The following is a 19740-nucleotide window of genomic DNA, read 5'->3' on the forward strand; positions in this document are numbered from 1 at the left end:
GAGAAATGAGCACTACATGCGTCGCGTAAAGAGTCACATTATCTCCTTATTCCTTAGTATTTGCAGATGGTTTTCTTGTAGCTGGCAGTAAATTCTAAGTGGACTGGAAGAGCTCACCAAATGTTCCTGTGGAGCAGAAGGAAATATAAAATGTTCACTGACCTCCATTTCGGAGACACCAGAGAAAAGGAGAAGATAATAGCAATAGTTCACTTGAGTAGCAAACAGCTACACTCACATTAAAGTGAACACATGTATTACAGCTGATTCATGAGTCGACTGATTAGAGATTGAAACAAACTTTCCTTTTTATCGTCTATGTTAACGTACCAAAAATGAAATAAAAGATTGCAAATAATTACTTCTTGTGTGTATAATTAAAGCATTTTTTCCTTTTTTTCTCCCTTTTTCTATCCTATTTATTAAATTGTGCATGCTCTAATTTATCTCTGCAATCCCTGGCAGAGATTCTGGTGGCAGCGCAGCCACAAAAACATCTTGTTAAATGTAGAAAGTCTACATTTTCCAGAAAAAAAAATCAATGTTCTGTTTTTATATTTTTGATACGCATTCATTATTGTGAGTGTTGATTTTGGACTCGGTGTAATTCAGTATTGCACTCGAGCTCCACAAACACTGTCTACTCAGTCTCTCATATCACCTATAATCTTGAGCTGCTATGTATCAATATATTTGAGTAACCTGTGACTTACTGTCTTTTTAGGTCCTCCAGGCCCCCCTGTGGACTGTCAGGTGACTAAGATGACAGAGACCACTGCCTCTCTGTCCTGGGGTCCTGGCACGGACAACCACAGCCCTATCCTAAGCTATACCATCCAGGCCAGAACGCCCTTCTCTCTCGGGTGGCAGGCTGTTACCACAGGTTTGCTTATTTAAATGTGTTTGTGTGGCTAGAAAGTTTAGTGAAAGGTTAAAAAATGAGAGATGGGGTAACTGGTAGCTGTCCTTTCCAAACTCCACACATAAAATGCAGATAACTAAAACTTCACCCTCTTGGCTAATTATCAGTGAAATCAATGAAAGGTTACTTCTGTGATGTTTTTCAGTTCCTGAGCTGCTGGGGGGGAAGCAGCTGTCAGCCACTGTCACTGACTTGAGCTCCTGGGTGGACTACGAGTTCAGAGTCTTGGCGATCAACAGCATCGGAACAGGAGAGCCCAGCAAACCCTCCAAAAAGGCCCGCACCAAAGACACGCGTATGTATCAGAAGCTCCTTGCATTTTTTCTGATGCCAACATTGGGAAAAGTGGTTTCAGGATCATTCTCATCATGTACTGAATACTTAAAAAAAAACCTTATTGTCCTATTTTATTTCAGTAAACTTTCTGCTTCTGCAAGATAAGCATGACAGAACTAATAAAATTACTGATGCCTGGAAGCTTTAGTACAACAGTATTGAAAAGGAAAAAGAACTCCACTTTAGCACACTAAACAGCAGGGCTGGACTGACACATCAACACACTTTTTGCCAAAGTTTAAACAATAAAGTAGTTCAACAAAAGTTGAACTTTTTGGAAGGTTTGAGTTCCGTTACATCTGGATAAAACTATAACAGAATTGCATTAAAAGAACATCATACCCGCAGTCAAACAAGGTGGTGGTAGTGTGATGGTCTGGGGCTGCTTTGCTGCTTTACCTGGACAACTTGCCGTAATTGATGGAAACATGAATTCTGCTCTCTAATAGAAAATCCTGAAGGAGAATGTCCAGACATCAGTTCATACCTTGAAGTTAAAGCTCACTTAGGTTACGTAGCAGGACAATGATCACAAACAAACTGACAAGTTCACCTCTGAATAGCTCAAAAAAAGAAGGCTTTGGAATGACGTGGTCAAAGTCTGCACTCAAATCAGATTGAGTTGCTTTGGCATGATCTCAAACAGGTGCAATGTCAAACTTGTGAAGTACTCTTATAAGTCTGTATTTAAGGAATTTGCAACTTTTTTGAACACGTTCGATATCAAAACCTGTTTCCATGCTATGTTATTTCATGGTGAGAAACAGAATACTGGGTGTATGTGTTGGACATGACTATCTAACCCTGTTCGAATCTGTTAGTTCCCAGGTTAACTCCAGCAAGGGTGAGTGGTGGTGGTGGAGGACGTTCAGAGCTGGTCATCACTTGGGAGGTAAGCATGTATTTAAATGCATTTAGGAAAATGTTATTTAGAGTTTGTTGCTGTTGTCGTTGTTAACATCTGAATGTAAAGTAAAGGTCAAAGTAAGAGTGAGGTTGCAGAGGGCAGTCAGACATCAGCTAAAACAAAAGAATTAAAAACAACAATGTTTTCATTTTTGTTATTTCCCTAATTTACATGCGCTGGTTTTATCTCAGCTCATTGTAAGTCTCTACTGCTGTTTTGCTCCCCTCCATTGCCCTTCGCTTGACTTTTTGCTCAAAAACTTTCTAGCTTGTAAACAGAATAGAAAAGAGGGTGAGGTGTGGCCTGTGATGTGACATCCTGTGGTCTTGAATTTTGCTTATTGTGCCTTTAACCAGACAGGATGATCATTTCGTGCAAAGTCTTGCATGTACAGTAATGCCCTCAGCTTCTTTTAGGTTTTAATATCTTCGGGATCATTCATGCATTTCTCTCTTGAGTCATTGCTCTGAGTCATCTTGTACCTTCTTAGCCTGTTCCTGAGGAGATGCAGAGCGGCCCGGGCTTTGGATATGTGGTGGCTTTCCGCCCACTCGGGGCGCAGGGCTGGATGCAGGCTGCTGTCACGTCCCCAGATGCTTCTAGATATGTCTTCAAGAATGAGAGCATCCCTCCCTTCTCCCCTTATCAAGTCAAAGTCGGGGTTTACAACAACAAGGGAGAAGGCCCTTTCAGTCCTGTGACCACTATCTACTCAGCAGAGGAAGGTGTGCACTCCTAAAGCACAAACACTGTGTCAGTGATCAGAAGCACAAATACTACATTTTCTGACAGACTTTAGTCTTTTTGTCACATTTTAATATAATATAATTTGAATATAATTCCAAGGATGTTATTGCTTAAAATAAACACTGTACTTCATAACACTGGTTTCTGGTCCTAAACATAGACTGTATATAAAAGATGGAATGATCTTCCTAGTCTAAAACACTGTTGAAGCAAGTTTCCTGTTTTCATAAAGAAGTTTAAAGTAAAATAACCTCAGTTAACACTTTCCTAATAAATCTATGGCCTCATTCATTAAATTCAAGCCTTTATGAATACAGGTTCATGCTAATGTAGTAAATCATGGCTCCATTGGAGGAGAAATACAATAAGGCAAGGAACGATTTAGGGCATGACTACTTGACTGTCCGATATGTATCTGGAAGCTCTGCTCTTTATCTGTAATATCTGTTTTAAAAAAAACAGGGCTGATCAAATCACACTCTCACAGTCCCTGATCCTGAGTCCTGAGACGGCTGGTAATTTACCTTCATGCATCTTTAGCCTAATTGCACATTTTGTCATGAATATTTAATGTAACAGGACACTACACCAACTATTGAGATTTGAGCATCATTACTGGTCTTTAACATCATTTCGGCTGATAGACCATTACCTCCAACAGCCATCCCTAGTCTTAGTTGGTGTGTAACTTTGGCACCTACACCCATACACATACACAAACACCAGAATAAGGTCATTTTATCTATAAAAGGCGGCCAGAAATAACTGAAATGTAATTATGTTTTCGCACCCAAAGTTTGTCAGTCACACAGTTAAAGAAGAAAAATCCTTTCCTCTGTGCTTTTCTTTTCTCTCTTCTCCTTCCCATCAACCCAACAACCGGTCGTGGCAGATGGCTGCCCCTCCCTGAGCCTGGTTGCGCTGGAGGTCTCATTCTGCTAAAACAGAGTTCTTCCTCCCAAGCGTCGCCAAGTGATTGCTCATAGGGGATAATCAGATCATTGGTTTTCTCTTTCTATTATTATAGGATGTTTACCTTACAGTATAAATCGACTGCAGATGGCCGGAACCGGACCTACATAAATGAAATGGAGATGTATGACAATAAATCAAGGAGGAAATGCTAATGATGTTTACATGAGAGCATTTCCCATATTATTACATTAACGTTGGTATTATGGTCTGTTAAAACCACAGGGTAAATTTATCGCTTCTGTATATTCATTAAGCCACACAGTGTCTATAGGCTTAATAAATCCATGTCTTCCTCTCTTTCCCCGGTGCCCCTGGTGTCTGTGTTTCAGAGCCCAGCAGAGCTCCAGGGAGGCTCAGGGCTCGGAGCGTATCAGCGTCCGAGGTAGAGGTCACCTGGAAGCCACTGCCCTGGAGCAACAACCGCAGACGCATCCTAGGCTATGAGGTCAAACCCACACAAGCCCACACAATAGGTCTTGTACAAACATGTTGGACAGCACCAGCAACACGAATAGCTAGTGGCAATGTATCTGTTTTTGATTTTTGCAGAATAGCGTTGTGACCTTTTTGCATTAGTGTTTATATTATTCATTTATGAAGTAAACTGCAGTATATGAGGGCCCTCTGGCTTTCATGCCCACAGAGAATATTGAGTAACAAAATAGATGCAAGCGTAATCCGTGTATTCTATGTGTGTGTGTTTAGTTGCAGTACTGGAGTGAGAAGCAAAAGCAAGAGGCAGCTACGGTGATCAGGACAGCAGGGAATAAAACTTCAGTACTCATCAGGGATCTGGAAGGCAGCAGTACCTATTACGTGTGTCTGCGGGCTTACAACAGCGCTGGAGTGGGCCCACAGAGCAACATAGTCAATGTCACAACCAAGAAACCGCGTAAGGACTAAGATACTGAAGGCGAATGACAGTCTTCTTTTGTGTATTGTTTTTCTTGTTTTTGTTTTCTTCTTCCTTTTCTTTTGGCTGTAGCTGCATGGTCCATTCAGTGTATTGGATTTCACCAGTAACTGAAGAAGGAACCATTCACTGCAAAACAATGTGGCGCTTTCATTTGTGTCGCTGTTTTTTCACCGAATTGTGTTTTATGTTGTCGAGACTTGAAATGCGTTAAAGGCTTTTCTCTCACATAAAAAAAAAACATTGTTCCAAACATCTAAATATTTTTGGTGGGTTTTACGGTTTTCTTCTCGCGCACATGGATACGCTGCTTCGTGTCCTGGCATCTTACTGATGCAAAGAGCGTGAAAGTAACAGACGTCAAAGCAGGTGTCGGCGTAAGTTTCTGCCACACCGTGTTATTTATGTTATTATGTTATGACATCTATACTTGAGTCCCTGTTTGCCGTTTGCAGCAGTGCATCTCATGTCATGTGAATGCAAACGTTTGAGAAAGAAGCAAGAAAATCTGAAGTTGTGGATAATGGTTTAAAGCGTTAATTGTCAGACATATGTCTTTAATCTTATGCTCACATGCGCAAATAATATAAATCGCCGTATTCTCGTTATAACATGATACAAATCTTTCATGGCTTTTTGTTACTTCCCCATTAACTTAAAAAAAATAAATAAATGGTAAATGGCCTGTATTTATATAGCGCCTTACTAGTCCCTAAGGACCCCAAAGCGCTTTACATATCCAGTCATCCACCCATTCACACACACATTCACACACTGGTGATGGTAAGCTACATTGTAGCCACAGCCACCCTGGGGCGCACTGACAGAGGCGAGGCTGCCGGACACTGGCGCCACCGGGCCCTCTGACCACCACCAGTAGGCAACGGGTGAAGTGTCTTGGATTGTTCTCACTGCTCACTCCTAACAGTGGGATGATAAACTGATAATGAGAAATCTCCTTCATGCTGAGTTGGTTCGTGACTGTTTAACGACTTGACAGCCTCTTTTTTTCTTCTCCCTCTTCCCCTTACCCTGCTCCCTGTGTCCTCACTCAGCACCCAGTCAAGCCCCAGTTAAAATTATGTGGAACACTTCCAACTCCAAGGTCATCCTGAAATGGGACCAAGTGCACGCCCTGGAGAATGAGTCAGAAGTCACAGGATATAAGGTAAAGTTTTACACTTCCACGGTAGACTGCCTCAGCAAGAATCAATTCAAAGCTGACAAGTAAAGGGTTTTATAGATAGTAACATAACAGAGAATGATAGACTGTTACTTGGTCCATTTGCTTCATTAGAGCACGCTGTTATTTATGAACACACTGGTTGTGCTGATGAACTTCTCAGAGTGTTATTAATAAATGGGAGCCTCATTTTATCCCCTGCATTGGTGTAATATTCTGCAGCATTTCACTTTAACCTCGGAAGTCCTACACAAATTGCCTCCTCGCCTTAAACCAGCGGTCCTGTGATAACCCAAACACCCACAGCACCCATTATTTTTAGCCACATAGTTTAAACTGTACAACTGTTCTGAGCGAGTCATCTCAGGAAAAGCATGTACGAAGTAAAATCTTATTGGCGTTCATCTTCCCGTATTGTGACATTTAACTTGCCACTGCAGCATCAAGTGCACAATAGATATTATAATAACTGCTTCAGGGTTTTTATCTTCATCTGTCTTTCCAAGTGTCACTTGGCTTGTAAATGTAAATAAATAGGAGCACGAATTTGCAGCCTCCTACGCTAAACAGGCGAAAAGTGTGAAGACTTGGTCTTAGTCGCATTATTCCTGTTACAAGTGAAGTGAAAGTGGAGAGCTTGGCGTGTGTTAAAATGGGCAGATGCATCCAAACCGCAGCTGAAAAGTCAGGACTGAAGATTTCTGGCAGTTCTGCCTTATCTCTACTGAGCCCTCTCCTCCAGTGACCCGGCACAGTCATGTGCAGATATCTTAAAGCAAGAGTCTCGTTCTTGTTAACTTTCAGATACTGCTCACTCCAACTCGCCGAGCTGCAGCTCACACTTAGATTTTCCTGTCAGCGCGCTAGGAAGGAAAAATAAAACACTCATATGTCGCATTGTGAGTGCCTTCATGCCACGCCACACTCTGTTATCATCGTTCGCACTCTGTTTCCTTCAGGTGATGTACAGCCAGGACAAACACAGTCGTCCCAACGTGGTGGAGACCAACAACACCTCTTTGGAGTTGTCGCTGCCGGTCAACCAAGGCTATGTAATCCAAATTAAACCTTTCAGTGAGGGAGGTGAAGGGATCAGCAGCCGCCAGATTACCATCCCCAAGATAGCAGGTAGGACAGTCCTGAAACATTTCTTTCTCTCTTTTTGTGAGAATGAATATATTCAAGCTGGGGTTGAGACATACAGAAAAAGGCCCTTGCATATACCTGTGCACGCTCAGGAAAGAATTATATCCACTTTAGCTTTTCAGCACCCTTTTCTGAGTGGAAGTAATTTAGGTCCTCTAGTTTCGCTGCAGAGAAACACTGTGACAGCACTTCTTTTGATCAAGCCGTGCGAGTCTAACAATGCACATACTGCAAGCCTGGCACTTGTACAAACACACCCTGCAGCTGCATTAAATAGATAAATTGTTATCCGAGAAACTCTTTTAGGAAGCTTTTTTTTTCCAAATTAATTGATGTAATATTAGTCTTCAAATAAGTAATTTCCTCTTTCACATTACCTCTAAAATAGTCTCTTATCCGCAGACCGGGAGACATACTATCAACAACATAATGGTCTCCAGCATTCTCCAAGTATGGCCAGGAGGTTGTTTGAGAGTGGATGTGCCATTTGGATCAAACTATGTGTGTTGCTGTTGCCTGCCTCAGTAGTCCAGCTCTTTGAAACTCGGGTCGCCCCCATAACGGAATATGTTATACTAGTGCCATCTATTGATAAGTGCACGCACTCGCATCTCGCATCAGTTCTTTGTACTTCAATGTAGAGCCGTTCTGCTCTGTGATAATTTATCACGTAAAAGTCTGCACTCAATGACCTTCTAACGTTTTTTCATGCGTTTCTAGACCACGCCAGACTTTTTAAAATGCAAGACCAAGCGCCTGTTGGATTTTGATTTGATTGTGTTTTTCAGACGCCATAGCCGCGGGAGCAGCCTCGGAGTTCTCGGCCTTCCGCACGGTCAATCTTGCAGCCCTAATCATCACAGCCAGAACGCTGCTATGACAAATGTCTGCAGGAACCAGGCTCTGCAGCTGCTTATTAAGAGGAGAAAAAGCAGGTCAAAGACAACAACAGGCTGACAGCCACATTCCCACCTGCTCCCTTTCCTGCACTACTGTGTCTTTCCTCTTCTTTCTACAAATATCGCTTTGTGGGGAAGATTCTTTTCCTCCACCTTTCTAAAGTGGTTACTGAAAGGAACTGGCTCTTTCATAAGTTGCTTTTATGGAACTGAAAGGACACTGTGGCTCGACTGCAGTCTCTTTGAATACGTTTTTTTTTTTTTTCACTCGCCTTCTTTCTAACCAGTGGATGTTCTCGTATGGTTTTCATCTTGGAGGCCACAATAGAATGTGTGTATATGTTCTTGCTTAAGAGGCTGTGCAGGTTTTATTAAACAGATGTGTATGTTCCACTGGACTCTTCTCGGTTGATGGGATTTAAACATGACAGAGAGTGAAGGAGTTCTAAAGCAAGTGAGTATCATTAAGCTTAATTTGAGACAGGAAGTGGTTGAAGCCATTTCCCTGCTGTCTTTGAAAAACCTCCTGCGTTCTAATGAGGAAAAAACAACTGTTAGTCATCCCCTGCTAAAAAGCAGGGAGCTAAGTCTCATTGCTTTATGACAACCAGAATCTGAGACCTTTGTAACTTTTACCTGTATTTTATTCATGCTTTTATGTCACATCAAAACCTCAGCTGCCATGAAACTGAGTGGAACCAAAGGTACAGAGCCTACAAGGTTCAGTTATACCTGTTGAATTGTGAGAAAATGCTGCGTGTCCATCCCAGTATTACTTCCACTGTAAACAGCAGATCTTTGTTGACTAATTGATGTCTCATCTTCTTCTTTCATCTATGAAAAGTGTGCAACAAAGGCACGCCGAATAATGTCAGCTGCGTTGTCGCACATGTCGCGTATGTATGAAATCCTCAGGTCCCAAATTGAGCCTTAAGTCCTATGGTTATATCCCACGTTGTTATTATTCAAAAGAGGTTTTATTTATACTCCTTTTCTTTATCCGCGTTGTATTTTGGCTCAGTCATGCTCTAATTTAGATCATGTTTTTTAGGCGGTTTTAGGACATAACAGGCCTTTGTCTTCTGTCCTTCATAATGAGCATTGTAATACAATAAGTGGCAGATATTTACTGACGTTTCCAGCTTATTACAAAGTAGCGGGAGTACTTTACTGTCAGCCGCTGTTAGGCATGAAATCAGTCAGTGTGTGTACCTTGCTTAGGGTGTCTGAAACGGAACAACCTGCTTTTAATAAACATAAAGTCATTTTCCTTGTTTCTTTTATTGATGTCTGAAGTGGAGAGTTTGCATACTTCAAAATCTAAGTGCTGGGTTTTTCCATCAGACTACCCATATGGGTATAATTTTCACATTTCTAACAGAGCCTTATAAAATTAAAACAAAAAAACAAAAACCAGCCTAACCCACTTATTGCTTCTCTATGGAATTTTCAACTCTATCACCGCTCTGGAAAAGTGTGAAAGTTCAGGTTTTCATTTGATCTATTTTCCAAGCAGAAAATCTGATATTTAATTTGTTATTTAATTTGTTATGAGGTCAAACAAAAAAAGTTGTCCAGATGAACAGGTTCTACTTTCTGCATCACACCAAAATCTATCAGTTCCTGTTATTCATCAGCCTGTGGGATCACCTACAGTCACATGACTGATTGAATTTCATACATCTATTCATGCATGCAGTTAAATGAAATGTAATTGTTTCATTTGTGAATACAGATTTCTATAAACTGGTTGAAACTGTGCAGCATTAAGGCGGTGAGGGGGAAGTAACAAAAAGTGACCGGGTCAGAAAAAGGAGTCAAGGAGGCAAAAGGGTTAAATTAAAGTGCTTTATTAAAGTTTCTATTAATACTAACTAAAAGAGACGGACAAGCCGCTATCACCATTTAAGAAACAAACAACTCTCAGGCGTTGGTCAATAAAGCACAAAGTAAGACAAAAAGAGGAGCTCACTAGCTGAAAACCACCAAAAACACACACACAGCTCACTAGCAGCAAACACTCAGCTCACTAGCTGTAACCGCACTCTGGCCCAGAGCTCACCTTTCCCTGGGCTTAAATCTCCTTAACTACTGACGAGAGTCAGCTGCACAAAAGGGAAAGGTGACACCTCAGGCAGAAGAGGTAGTGGGACACGCCCACACAGGCACCTTCAGGAGGAGGCCCTGCTAGGGCCGTAACACCGATTCCCAAATAAATAGAGCACCTTCAGGATGTGAAATAGGAGATTCACATTATGAATGTGCAGCCGAGAGATCTATACCATTTTATCATGTCAACATGGATGTGAAGGTCTGAAGGCAAAAGGGGATCCAACCTGGTATAAGCAAGGTATATGTATGTGTGTTGGGTGAGTAAAAAACAAAGAGAATATATATTTATGTTAGTATGTGTGTGTGTGTGTGTGTGTGTGTGTGTGTGTGTGTGTGTGTGTGTGCGTGCGCAAGCATGTTCCTGAAACTGTTTTATGGATAACTTTCCCAGATTTCCAAATACAGGTGTTTTTTGCAGAAACTAAAATTTGAATTGTGTCTCCTCATTAAACTCCTCACTAAAACTTAGAAACTACTTAAATGCAAAAAAGGTAAATATGCAATATTCACTGCCTGAAAAAGAAACGCATGCCTGAACCGTGTCTTTCTAATCATTTACAGCACTAGTATAGTATTAGAGACACAGATCAAACAGAGGGATTGTCATTTATCTTGTTCTCCTTGTTTTTTTTCTCTTGTCTTTATTCATTTTCAAATGAATGCAAGTACAATGTACAGCAAGGATACAGCACTAAGCAGTGGAAAGCAGCAGAGCAGAAGAGATGAAGCTGCAGAGGAGGAGGAGGAGAAGAAGGAGAACTCTGTACAGAAGGACAAGGTTAGGTTTAAGGGTCTGCCAGAGGTCATTCAATCAGACTTCGGCACCAGGTGTCTCAGCCACAGTCGAGGGTCTGCGATTATTCACAGTCTGGTTATTACAGTCTGGTCATTGTCACATGTCCGTGAGTGGGCCTTTTCTGGACAGAGAGAGGTAAGTCAGACCATGCTGGTCGATCCAGTGAAGGATGGTGAGAAGGACTTCAGCTGGGTATGCTTGATGTTGCAGCTAAGCTGGCTTCTTTTAGGTAACCGGTGCCCCCTAGTGTACATCAAGCCCATTTCCATTAACTACTATACATCTTCACGATCCACTAAACAGCACCAAATATACAGTACAAGGTATGCGTGGTTGCATTATTCTTTTTTCCACCTTTCAGTTTGACACCCACATCCATGACTAAGCATCACTTTGGAACCAAAATAAGGAACACAAAAGGAGTTACACTAGACACGTGAACATAGACGGTATAGTTTAGTGTCTGAAAGCCTGTTAATTTCCTCATAAACCTTGAGTGGCAGCTTTTGACATTTCTTTTATCAATTGTTTGAATTTTCTGCTGCATGTATTGGTCTATATATAAAATATGAGTTCTGAAAAAGATACAGAAGTTATATATTGTTTTTAACGCTAAAGACAGTATACTTAAAGGGAAACCATGTCATACCAAAAAATGTGTGCATTTGACCTTCTGACACTTTGTAATTAAAAGTTGCTCATATAAAGTTATTTCATACAAAACCAGGGTTTGTACAGTTTGACTGCTACCTCAGTTGGCACGTTACATCTCTACAGCATCCTTCTAACATCCATGTACCAAATCACACACAACTAAAAGTCCAAAGATGCGTCTCCTACTGTGTATCTTATTTCTAACATGGTACTTTACACGAAAGAGCGTCGGCAGAGCTCTGATGCATAATGCCATTTCAGCTTGGTTGCAGAACGTAAGCTCACATTATGTGGGCCACATTATGTTCATTCACTGGCAAATAAGTAGAAAACGGCTAGGTTAGGACCAGATGAACATCACCAGCGGTTTGAGAAGAGATGAGAATGTAAGAGGGCTGCAACAGAATAATCGAGTGTGCTGTCATAACTGTGTACTGTGTACTTGACATTTCCCACTTTTTTTCCACCCTCGCCAACACGCATCATTTCTCTTCAAGATTTTAGATTATTAACAATTCAGTCTCTGCAGCTTTGTAATTTCTCAGGGTGTTCCCGTCATTGACAGAATCATCGCTCCTTATGATGAGTTAATATCCACTGAAGTCATTTACAGTCCATTCATCCAAAAGAAATCATCATCATGCAAAAGTTATCTCAGACACTACTTTTACTGATGCAGGAGCCCGTTCTGTGACTTGAACAAGGAATGTAAGCCTACTCTATGTACTTACTTACTTACTACACACACAACGGCCAATGAGGATTTAAATCCAGGTGAGTTCTGAGCGCGTATCTAAAGGCTGGGAGAGGAGAGAGACTGGGCTCATTCTGAAACATCAGCATGCTCAGAAACTACATTGCCACTGTTTGAATAAATACAACAGGTACACTGTGTATCAACAGCTCCTAATGTCAAGACATAAATGCAGATATGCATACTTACCACCCACACGTCGAGGTGAGATATGTTTAAAGGAAGTCAAATATTACTAGATAGCTAACACTGGTCCTCGCTAAATACTCGAATAAACGCCTCCAGAGGACCGCAGTCGTCTCTAATCAGTGCATCTTCATCATTCAGTGCGATGGGATGATATTTGTTTATTTGACTAGCTATGAAAACTAAACAGTTTTCACTAAACCCTGCGATTGACTGGATACTTTAACAGTACTGGAGCTACATGTACTAGATTCTATTACTCAGTGACACAATGTGAACACATTTTTTTTTTTTTAGCACACAGCAGGAATTACATGATGAGAGTATAAGCCACTCATATCTAAATAAAACCCTTTCCCAATGAATTCCCTGTGTTCTCTGTTTTTGTTTAGAAATACCAAAGCGAGTGATTTGAACATATAGACCCTGAGATTTTTTGCAGGGAATTTACTTGAATTATGTCTGAAATTTTTCCACATGTTTGGAATTCTTGTGGCATGTTATCAACCATGTAAAATTAATAAATGGTTTTTTTTTCTTTTTCTCTTACTTGTGAAGCCTGACTGCAAAAAAAAGTCACTCTGTTGAACATGATGACGATTTCTATAATGAAACGTTCAAATACAAATTAAATCGTTTGAAGAGTCCTGTTTCAGGTTTGTGTGTGAACTTGTATAAGAGGCTCTGGCAGAGCGCCTCAGGCAGTAGTCCTTAATCGACTGGGATGGTGGGCGGCAATTTCAAGTCGGGCACTGACGCTTCTTGTCCAAAGGGGGGCACTCTCGTCTCAGGAAATCAGGACTGCAGCAAAGAAAGGAGACGTGGATGTTAAATCCCTTAACCTCAAAAGAGTTTAGAGGATGTAAAAATCTCATCCATTGTTGCATGGCGTCAAGATGCCAGCTGTACCTCTGATGCACCGTGTCGGTCCTCAGTGGATGATTCTGTTTCCCTGACAACAACTGCCTTAGTCACCTGCATGTCTGGATGCTGCTGCTTGGCCTCCTGTATGGCAATAGCCAGAGCCTGAAAGGAAAGAGTGAAGTGTGTGTCCTGAATGAAATGAATTGCTTAAACCCCTCCACCCAAGTACCTTATGGAACTTTTCTGTATCTTACAAAAGCAGAACACAGGTTCAGATACCAATTTGTGTCTGTGAAGGTTCTCAGTAATCCAGGTCATCGTAGTCAAAGGAGCTTGCAAAGAAAAGCGTCAGGACAGTCCAGACGCTTTTCTTTGCAAGCTCCTTTGAATACTGATTTGTGCTCGCAAAGGGAGCTGGAATTACAATTCATTTTAAAAATTGGTCTTTAGATACCCAAATGCTCATTTTATATTTTATCTAGTCAGTAAATGTATTTGCCCACTTAAAGAATCTAACATTTTAGCCTTAGGCTTTGTGAGTTCTTATATAAAAATCAGCTAAAAAGTTGATTTGCTGTAATAAAATCACAAAACACACTTAAAAACTGTCTAGCAACTCAGAAGGGCCCGTCTTTAACCAAAAAGCTTTTATAGCTGATGAACAATGAGGGATGCATACACTATGAAAACGTAGCCAGGAAGTTAGCTACTCCTCTGCTTCAGTCATGTACAAATTGATTAGTCTCTTGCACTGTTCTCAGGCGAGCTAATCACACCACTTTAATATAAAGACTGAACCGTACTGGGGTGCCAAGGTAACAAAGCTCATTTGTCAATTTCTGCTCACCTGTTCCTGGTCTACATCATCGTCTCCTGTGATTATGATCCTCTTCTCGATCCTGGTCTCTGAGTATCCTCCTTTCACTGTCTGCAGCATACAGACAACAGCTTTTCTTTTAACAGCCTTAACATTTAAAGGAGATGAGCGGCACTAAATTATAAATTAAATGTGCACTTTGTGAGTTTTACTTGAGCTTCTCTACCTTTGTAACATGAGTGGTAGCTGAGGTAACATTTTCAGAGACGAGGATGGGAGAGCCTGATGTCTCTCTGCCAAGACTGCCTTTGTGCACCTGAGGAGGCATGAGGCAAATATTACAAAGACACATGAACCATATTTTATGACATTCAGTCAGATGTGTGTTCCTGAATTCGTGTCTTTGGGCTTTGTAAGTAGGTTTGAACCCTGGAGAACAAGAAGGAGTGTGCTGCAGATTGAGTTAAAATTGGAGAGGTCCCCCTGTCTGTACTCACAGGAGAAACGCTCTGTCTTGTAGAGTAAGAAACTTCACTTAGTCCAGTGATGCCGTGATCCTGAAACAGACAGATTGATTGGATTATGTCCAGATATTTTACAGGTCTACCTTTCTGTACATTTTTAGCAGTGAAATATGAAGTTAACCTGATCCGTGAACTCCACGATGGTCGTGGTGACCTCTGACCCATTGGGTTGAGTCTCCGTCCTGATGTCCGTCTTTCTGACTGTTGGCGTGGGCCTGATATCGCTGCCCTCCCTGCTCAGTGGTGCGGCGGCAGAGACACGACTGCCTTCTCTGTGTGACTGATCTCGGTCCACTGATGAAGACACGGGGACTGATCTCTTTGGTTTTTTGGGAACTACAGGCTTAAGAGAAGGAATGTTTATATTATTAAGAGTGTGTATAGTTCGTAGTGTTGTTCTGAGACTCTGTGCAGAAACGGAGGTTTTTAAAAGGCTTGAAAGCCCCCTGTTTGCGAAAAGGAACATAATTTAATCAGAACAGAAAGCAAAAGACAACCTGAGAGTCTGAAGTTTGGAAGCTTAAGAGATATCTTACTTTAGTAAAAAGTTAAACATAAAAAACGAGGAAAAGAACAAAGTGGGTTTTCTTTCGTTTACCTTCTTTAAAACTTCAAACTAAAAGCACATCCCTTTCCTGCATATTTCATGACAGTCACTTCATCTGCTCATTTGTGGATTTTAGTGCATTAGAGGTGTCAGAAGCTTGAATACTTTTAGCCGCCCAGCTTTTTTACAACTCAAATCATGAACCCATAATTTTCTGTTTTGTTACATTCCCTCTGACCACCCACTGCACAGGCAAACCACAGCCTTGTGAATAAACTTGCATGAATTCACCCACAACTACCTTGTCATCACACTTTGTTGGGAAACTTGGGAAAGACGCAGAGCGTGGATGTGGTTGGTGTTATGGGAAAAGTGCTGGGGAGGAGAGGAATTCAGCTCTTTTCTTCCTGTTATTTCCATTGCATTCACGCTTGGCTTTATTTATTTCTCAAGTGCCCGGTTACAAACATGCAGAGAGATAAAACTGTAGAGTAATGATTTCATGCTACTTGCTTTCAGATCAAATTAACACCCATTCTTTCCTGCACTGGCATCTGAATTTAAAAAGGAGCCAAGATGCATATTTTCAGGTGCCTAAAAATAACGCAGTGTGAAAACAAAACAAACCAAAGAAGTAGACACTTCTCAGTGGTTCTACACAGCTGATCTGAAAACTTTGATCTACCTGGACATCGGACCGTTTGACTTCTGGTCGGACTTCTTCAGCCTGGATTTGTTTGGCTGGAGGACTGCTGCTGGTTCTTCTGGACAGAGGAGCCGATACTAAGGGAGGAGGTGGCTCAGAGGGTTGCTGCTGGAGCATGTCGATGCCAAAGCGCAGACCCCCATCAGGTGACAGATCCCTCTCTCCCAGCTCCGACATACCCCTGGAGAACTCTTCCATGCCTGTGTACAGGTCCGTGAGGACGGTGAAATCTACTTCAGCTTCCAGGCTGGATGTAGAGCTGACTGTGATGCTGGAACATTTTCGTTCAATGCCCAGGTGGGTTTCCTTCAAGTACAGGATCTCGTGGTCCTGATCATCCTCTGATACGGAGCCCAGGCGCCTCTCCCATGGTTCCCTCTATAGAGGAGACAGATGATAATTCGATGTGGTTTATCTCCTGCACTTTTAGACAATGTACAGCATGTAAAGTACATACATTAGCTTCTCTACTCTGATCTCTGATCACAATTAAACATGGAAACATGCTTATTGAACATTTAACAGCGGCACAAAATATTAGATATCAGATTTAGGCATGATGTCGAGCTGGCACTTTAAAATATTCAGTTTCCCCGTTTGATTAAATATGAATTTATGGGCTGTGCTTTTGTGCGTTTATCTCCACGCTTTGGATACAAAAACAAACACGCCTCAAAGAGCAGCTTGAATAAAATCTGTCAAATATCTAATTGTAGTTTATTTACTCTTTTCCCAAGGTGTGACTACATAATAAATATGAGAGGAGCCGAGGGATGACTCACTGAAGCTTCACTGAGAGGCTCCTCATGGATAGCAGGGGTGGGAGGTGTCTCCTATGGAAAAGGCAAACAAACAAAGAGCAAACAACGATATGAAAGCATGCGTGAATTCACCGAAATGCAGCCAGAAGTTATACCGTCTCCCTATAGCTAATGTGTGTAAGCATATCCAAAAATAAAAGTTAGAAAAAGTTTTCTTTGAAACTGCTTTGACGTCGAGTTCTGCTTTTTGCACATGATGAAAGAATTGATATCTGGAGAGCCCGAGTTTGCAGTGTTCTTCCTTCACCGCTATTAAGCATGTCGCTTTAGCACTGTTGAGTTCTTATCTGTAAGCAAACATGTCTAAGTCATTCATAAACTTTGGGGCTTTTCCTAAACCTGCACGATAAACACACAATGTGAGAGATCCCCCAAACTCCAAAGCCTTTAAGCTGCAGTCAAAAGCATGCAAACTGGGTATATTTCACAGGCTGACATCATTAAAAATGACTGCAAGTGCAATGGTAATGCCATGCACTGAAAGGTTTGATTTTTCAAAATTCCCTTTCAGGGAAAAGGTATTCATATTTTTAAATGCGGCATATGAAAGCCTGAACCCTGAAGAGGTTTGGCAGCTCTGCAGCCAGTGATTACATCTAATCGTTTTTTTCATTTTTCTGCTTTGCTGCAGAGGTGCCAAGGTAGAACATTTGGTTCAAATGGCCTCCTCAGCCATTTACACAAAGGATTCAAATTATGTAGAAAAAGAGGTTTCAAAGAAAAAAATGGTGGAAAAAGGTCTTGCGCTCCTTGCAACAGCAGTCACCCTCGCTCTGAGTGTTGGAAGGAGAGACCAGGTATTAACGTGACAAGTTAAGGTGGGATAGAAGGGACGCCTGAAGCTTAAGCAATGGGAAGTTTGCTTAAAGGCCCACAGCGTTCTGAAATGGCCAAGCAGATGTCAAGATTTGCGGAGGGGAAGAAGGGAAAGCAAAATGCCCCCTAGGCCATGGACGTGAACTGAGTCGGTCAATGAGGCGATGCGAAGGAACGTGAACTTTTGCTTTCTCATACACAGCCACATGAATTCTGAAGTTTAAGCGTGTGTGTGATTTTTTATTTTTTTTGGAAGGTTTGTTTTTAGATGGCAAAAACAATTTGCACCACATCGCCTGAAGCTCATGCAATGCTTTACTTTCCGATGACTGACAAACAGGTTGGGGGGGGGAAGGGGGGCAGATGGTTTACCGCTTGCTTCCTCTTGGCTGTTTCTTGGTTGGGCGTCCTGTGGTGGATGTGGCTGTTGTCCATGTTGCTCAGTCTGTCTCGGGACCACTGTGTTTTCAGGGGGAGAGTGCGTGGGGGAGCTGCTGGAAATTTGGCGCTAAACTCTGAGGTGATTTGAGAATTTTCTTCAAATGCAACGCCTCCTCTCGTCCACTGGCCTGCAGAGTCCCTGCAGTCCCTGAGCTCCTGTTGTCCGAAAAACTCATTCCTAATCTGCTGATGTGTTTGACTTTGCTGCTGATACAACGCTGTAGATTCACCCTGGTATTTGGTGTCCATTGTGTTTTCCTTGACAACATCTGTGGCAGACAGTGGTACAGCATTATCATCCAGTCTCCTTCCTGACTCACAGGAAGATTTTGTCATCTGTACATCCCCGGCAGCACCAAAGACGCCTCTGTCAGGCTGGCTGTGCGTTTGAGGGTTTAAATCTTTGTTCTCTTTATTTATAGACTTCTTTGATCTCTGCGGCTTGAGAGGAACTATTTTTGTTACTTCTGTGTGTGAGTTCCCCGTTTTGTTGCAATCCTTTTCTCCCACAGGGCTTGGGTCTTTTATTTTCCAAGCCTCACTGTATCTTGAAGCACTGCCCTTTGGGACAGAATCCCAAGCCACTGGAGTTTCAAAGTTCTTGGGCCTCTCTCGATGCTCAAAGTGGCCATGTCTTAAATCCTTCTTCAGTTCTCTTGCCTGTTTCTCAGGTGGAGACTCATATCCATTTTCCTGAATGGCTCTCCGAATTTGAACAGATTCATGATGCCCATTAGCTGCTACTGTACCAGCCATGGGGTTCATATCTCTTAGTCCTGCTGCAATAAACTCAGTTTCCCGCTTTGGAGATGTTCCATGTCGACTTCTTCCAGAGTCTGGGCGTGTCTGGCAATTGTTCATATTCGCTTCAGTCCAAGATGTCACTGCAAATGTGTCTCTACCCTCTGAAGAGGTCTTACTCTTTTCCACGTAAGAGTAAGAGTCCAGTGTTCCTTCATAAGCATCCTGCTTGTCAATCAATTTGGCGTCAGTGGTCGCCTATGTTAACATAGAGTAGACAGTTTCATTAGCCTAACTAGATAAACGGCTCTTCCATTCATTACTGTTACCCCACATTGCTATTGTAAAGAAGAATTGTAAAAAAAAAAAAAAAAAACACACACACACACACACACACACACACAAAAAAAAAAAAAAAAAATCCCAAAGAAAAACAACTGGGGGGTATCACTGTGTAAATTTTAAAGCATTTTTAGGTTTTTTTTTCTGTGAATTGGTTTAATGGAATCCAAATTTTGGCATACTCTGTGAAGATATATATATGTTGGCCTAGGACCAATACAACCTGTTTAGAAAATGGTAATATATATATTTCAACAATGATAGTATGTGCCATAACTTGGAAACAGAATGTCATTCTTACTGGTTTCCGCTCCGGAGTCCCTCCAGGAGGAGTAGCTGAAGAGATGCGTTTCTCTCTCTGGGCCATTTTGCTGTTAGGCTGCCTCAAAGCCCTCTTCAGCTCGTTGATGCTGGCCTGGTGCTTTTGTATAACGTCTTCTGGTTTGTCCAAGAACTGCTACTCACACAGTGAAAGGAAAAACAGAAAAAAAAAAAAGACAGCATAAATAGAAAGCTTCTAAGTCTATTTCTGGTTCACAGCACAATGAAGTCGATTTGGATTTAACTGGAAAATGAACAATCGTAACCAAG

At 41.7% G+C, this 19740-nt stretch overlaps 2 protein-coding genes across 6 annotated transcripts in view; one reads left to right on the top strand and one right to left on the bottom strand.

Moving 5' to 3' along the window:
- cntn3a.1 (contactin 3a, tandem duplicate 1) overlaps positions 1-9295 on the top strand; it is an 87214-nt gene extending 77919 nt beyond the window's left edge. For both annotated transcript variants that reach the window (XM_085442773.1, XM_085442774.1), the window contains exons 15-23: positions 725-883; positions 1068-1217; positions 2080-2150; positions 2656-2890; positions 4217-4332; positions 4593-4779; positions 5856-5968; positions 6943-7111; positions 7918-9295. In XM_085442773.1, the coding sequence (XP_085298899.1) occupies positions 725-883; positions 1068-1217; positions 2080-2150; positions 2656-2890; positions 4217-4332; positions 4593-4779; positions 5856-5968; positions 6943-7111; positions 7918-8009 (1292 nt within the window). In that variant the 3' untranslated portion in view covers positions 8010-9295. The remainder of the gene's footprint in view (positions 1-724; positions 884-1067; positions 1218-2079; positions 2151-2655; positions 2891-4216; positions 4333-4592; positions 4780-5855; positions 5969-6942; positions 7112-7917) is intronic.
- Positions 9296-10740: 1445 nt separating this feature from the next.
- The window catches only part of LOC146684137 (band 4.1-like protein 1), a 49772-nt gene continuing 40772 nt past the window's right edge, over positions 10741-19740 (bottom strand). For 3 of the 4 annotated variants that reach the window (XM_085445026.1, XM_085445025.1, XM_085445024.1), the window contains 10 exons: positions 19451-19606; positions 17998-19065; positions 16771-16821; positions 15968-16366; positions 14857-15078; positions 14709-14768; positions 14438-14527; positions 14242-14322; positions 13440-13556; positions 10741-13331 (listed from right to left, as the gene is read on the bottom strand). In XM_085445026.1, the coding sequence (XP_085301152.1) occupies positions 13326-13331; positions 13440-13556; positions 14242-14322; positions 14438-14527; positions 14709-14768; positions 14857-15078; positions 15968-16366; positions 16771-16821; positions 17998-19065; positions 19451-19606 (2250 nt within the window). In that variant the 3' untranslated portion in view covers positions 10741-13325. The remainder of the gene's footprint in view (positions 13332-13439; positions 13557-14241; positions 14323-14437; positions 14528-14708; positions 14769-14856; positions 15079-15967; positions 16367-16770; positions 16822-17997; positions 19066-19450; positions 19607-19740) is intronic. The other variant, XM_085445027.1, reaches the window with a different exon arrangement.

This window comes from Copadichromis virginalis, linkage group LG20 (genome assembly GCF_057382275.1).
Source record: "Copadichromis virginalis isolate Kocher_CV1m ecotype Utaka linkage group LG20, C_Virginalis_male_GT1.1, whole genome shotgun sequence".
NCBI lineage: Eukaryota > Metazoa > Chordata > Actinopteri > Cichliformes > Cichlidae > Copadichromis > Copadichromis virginalis.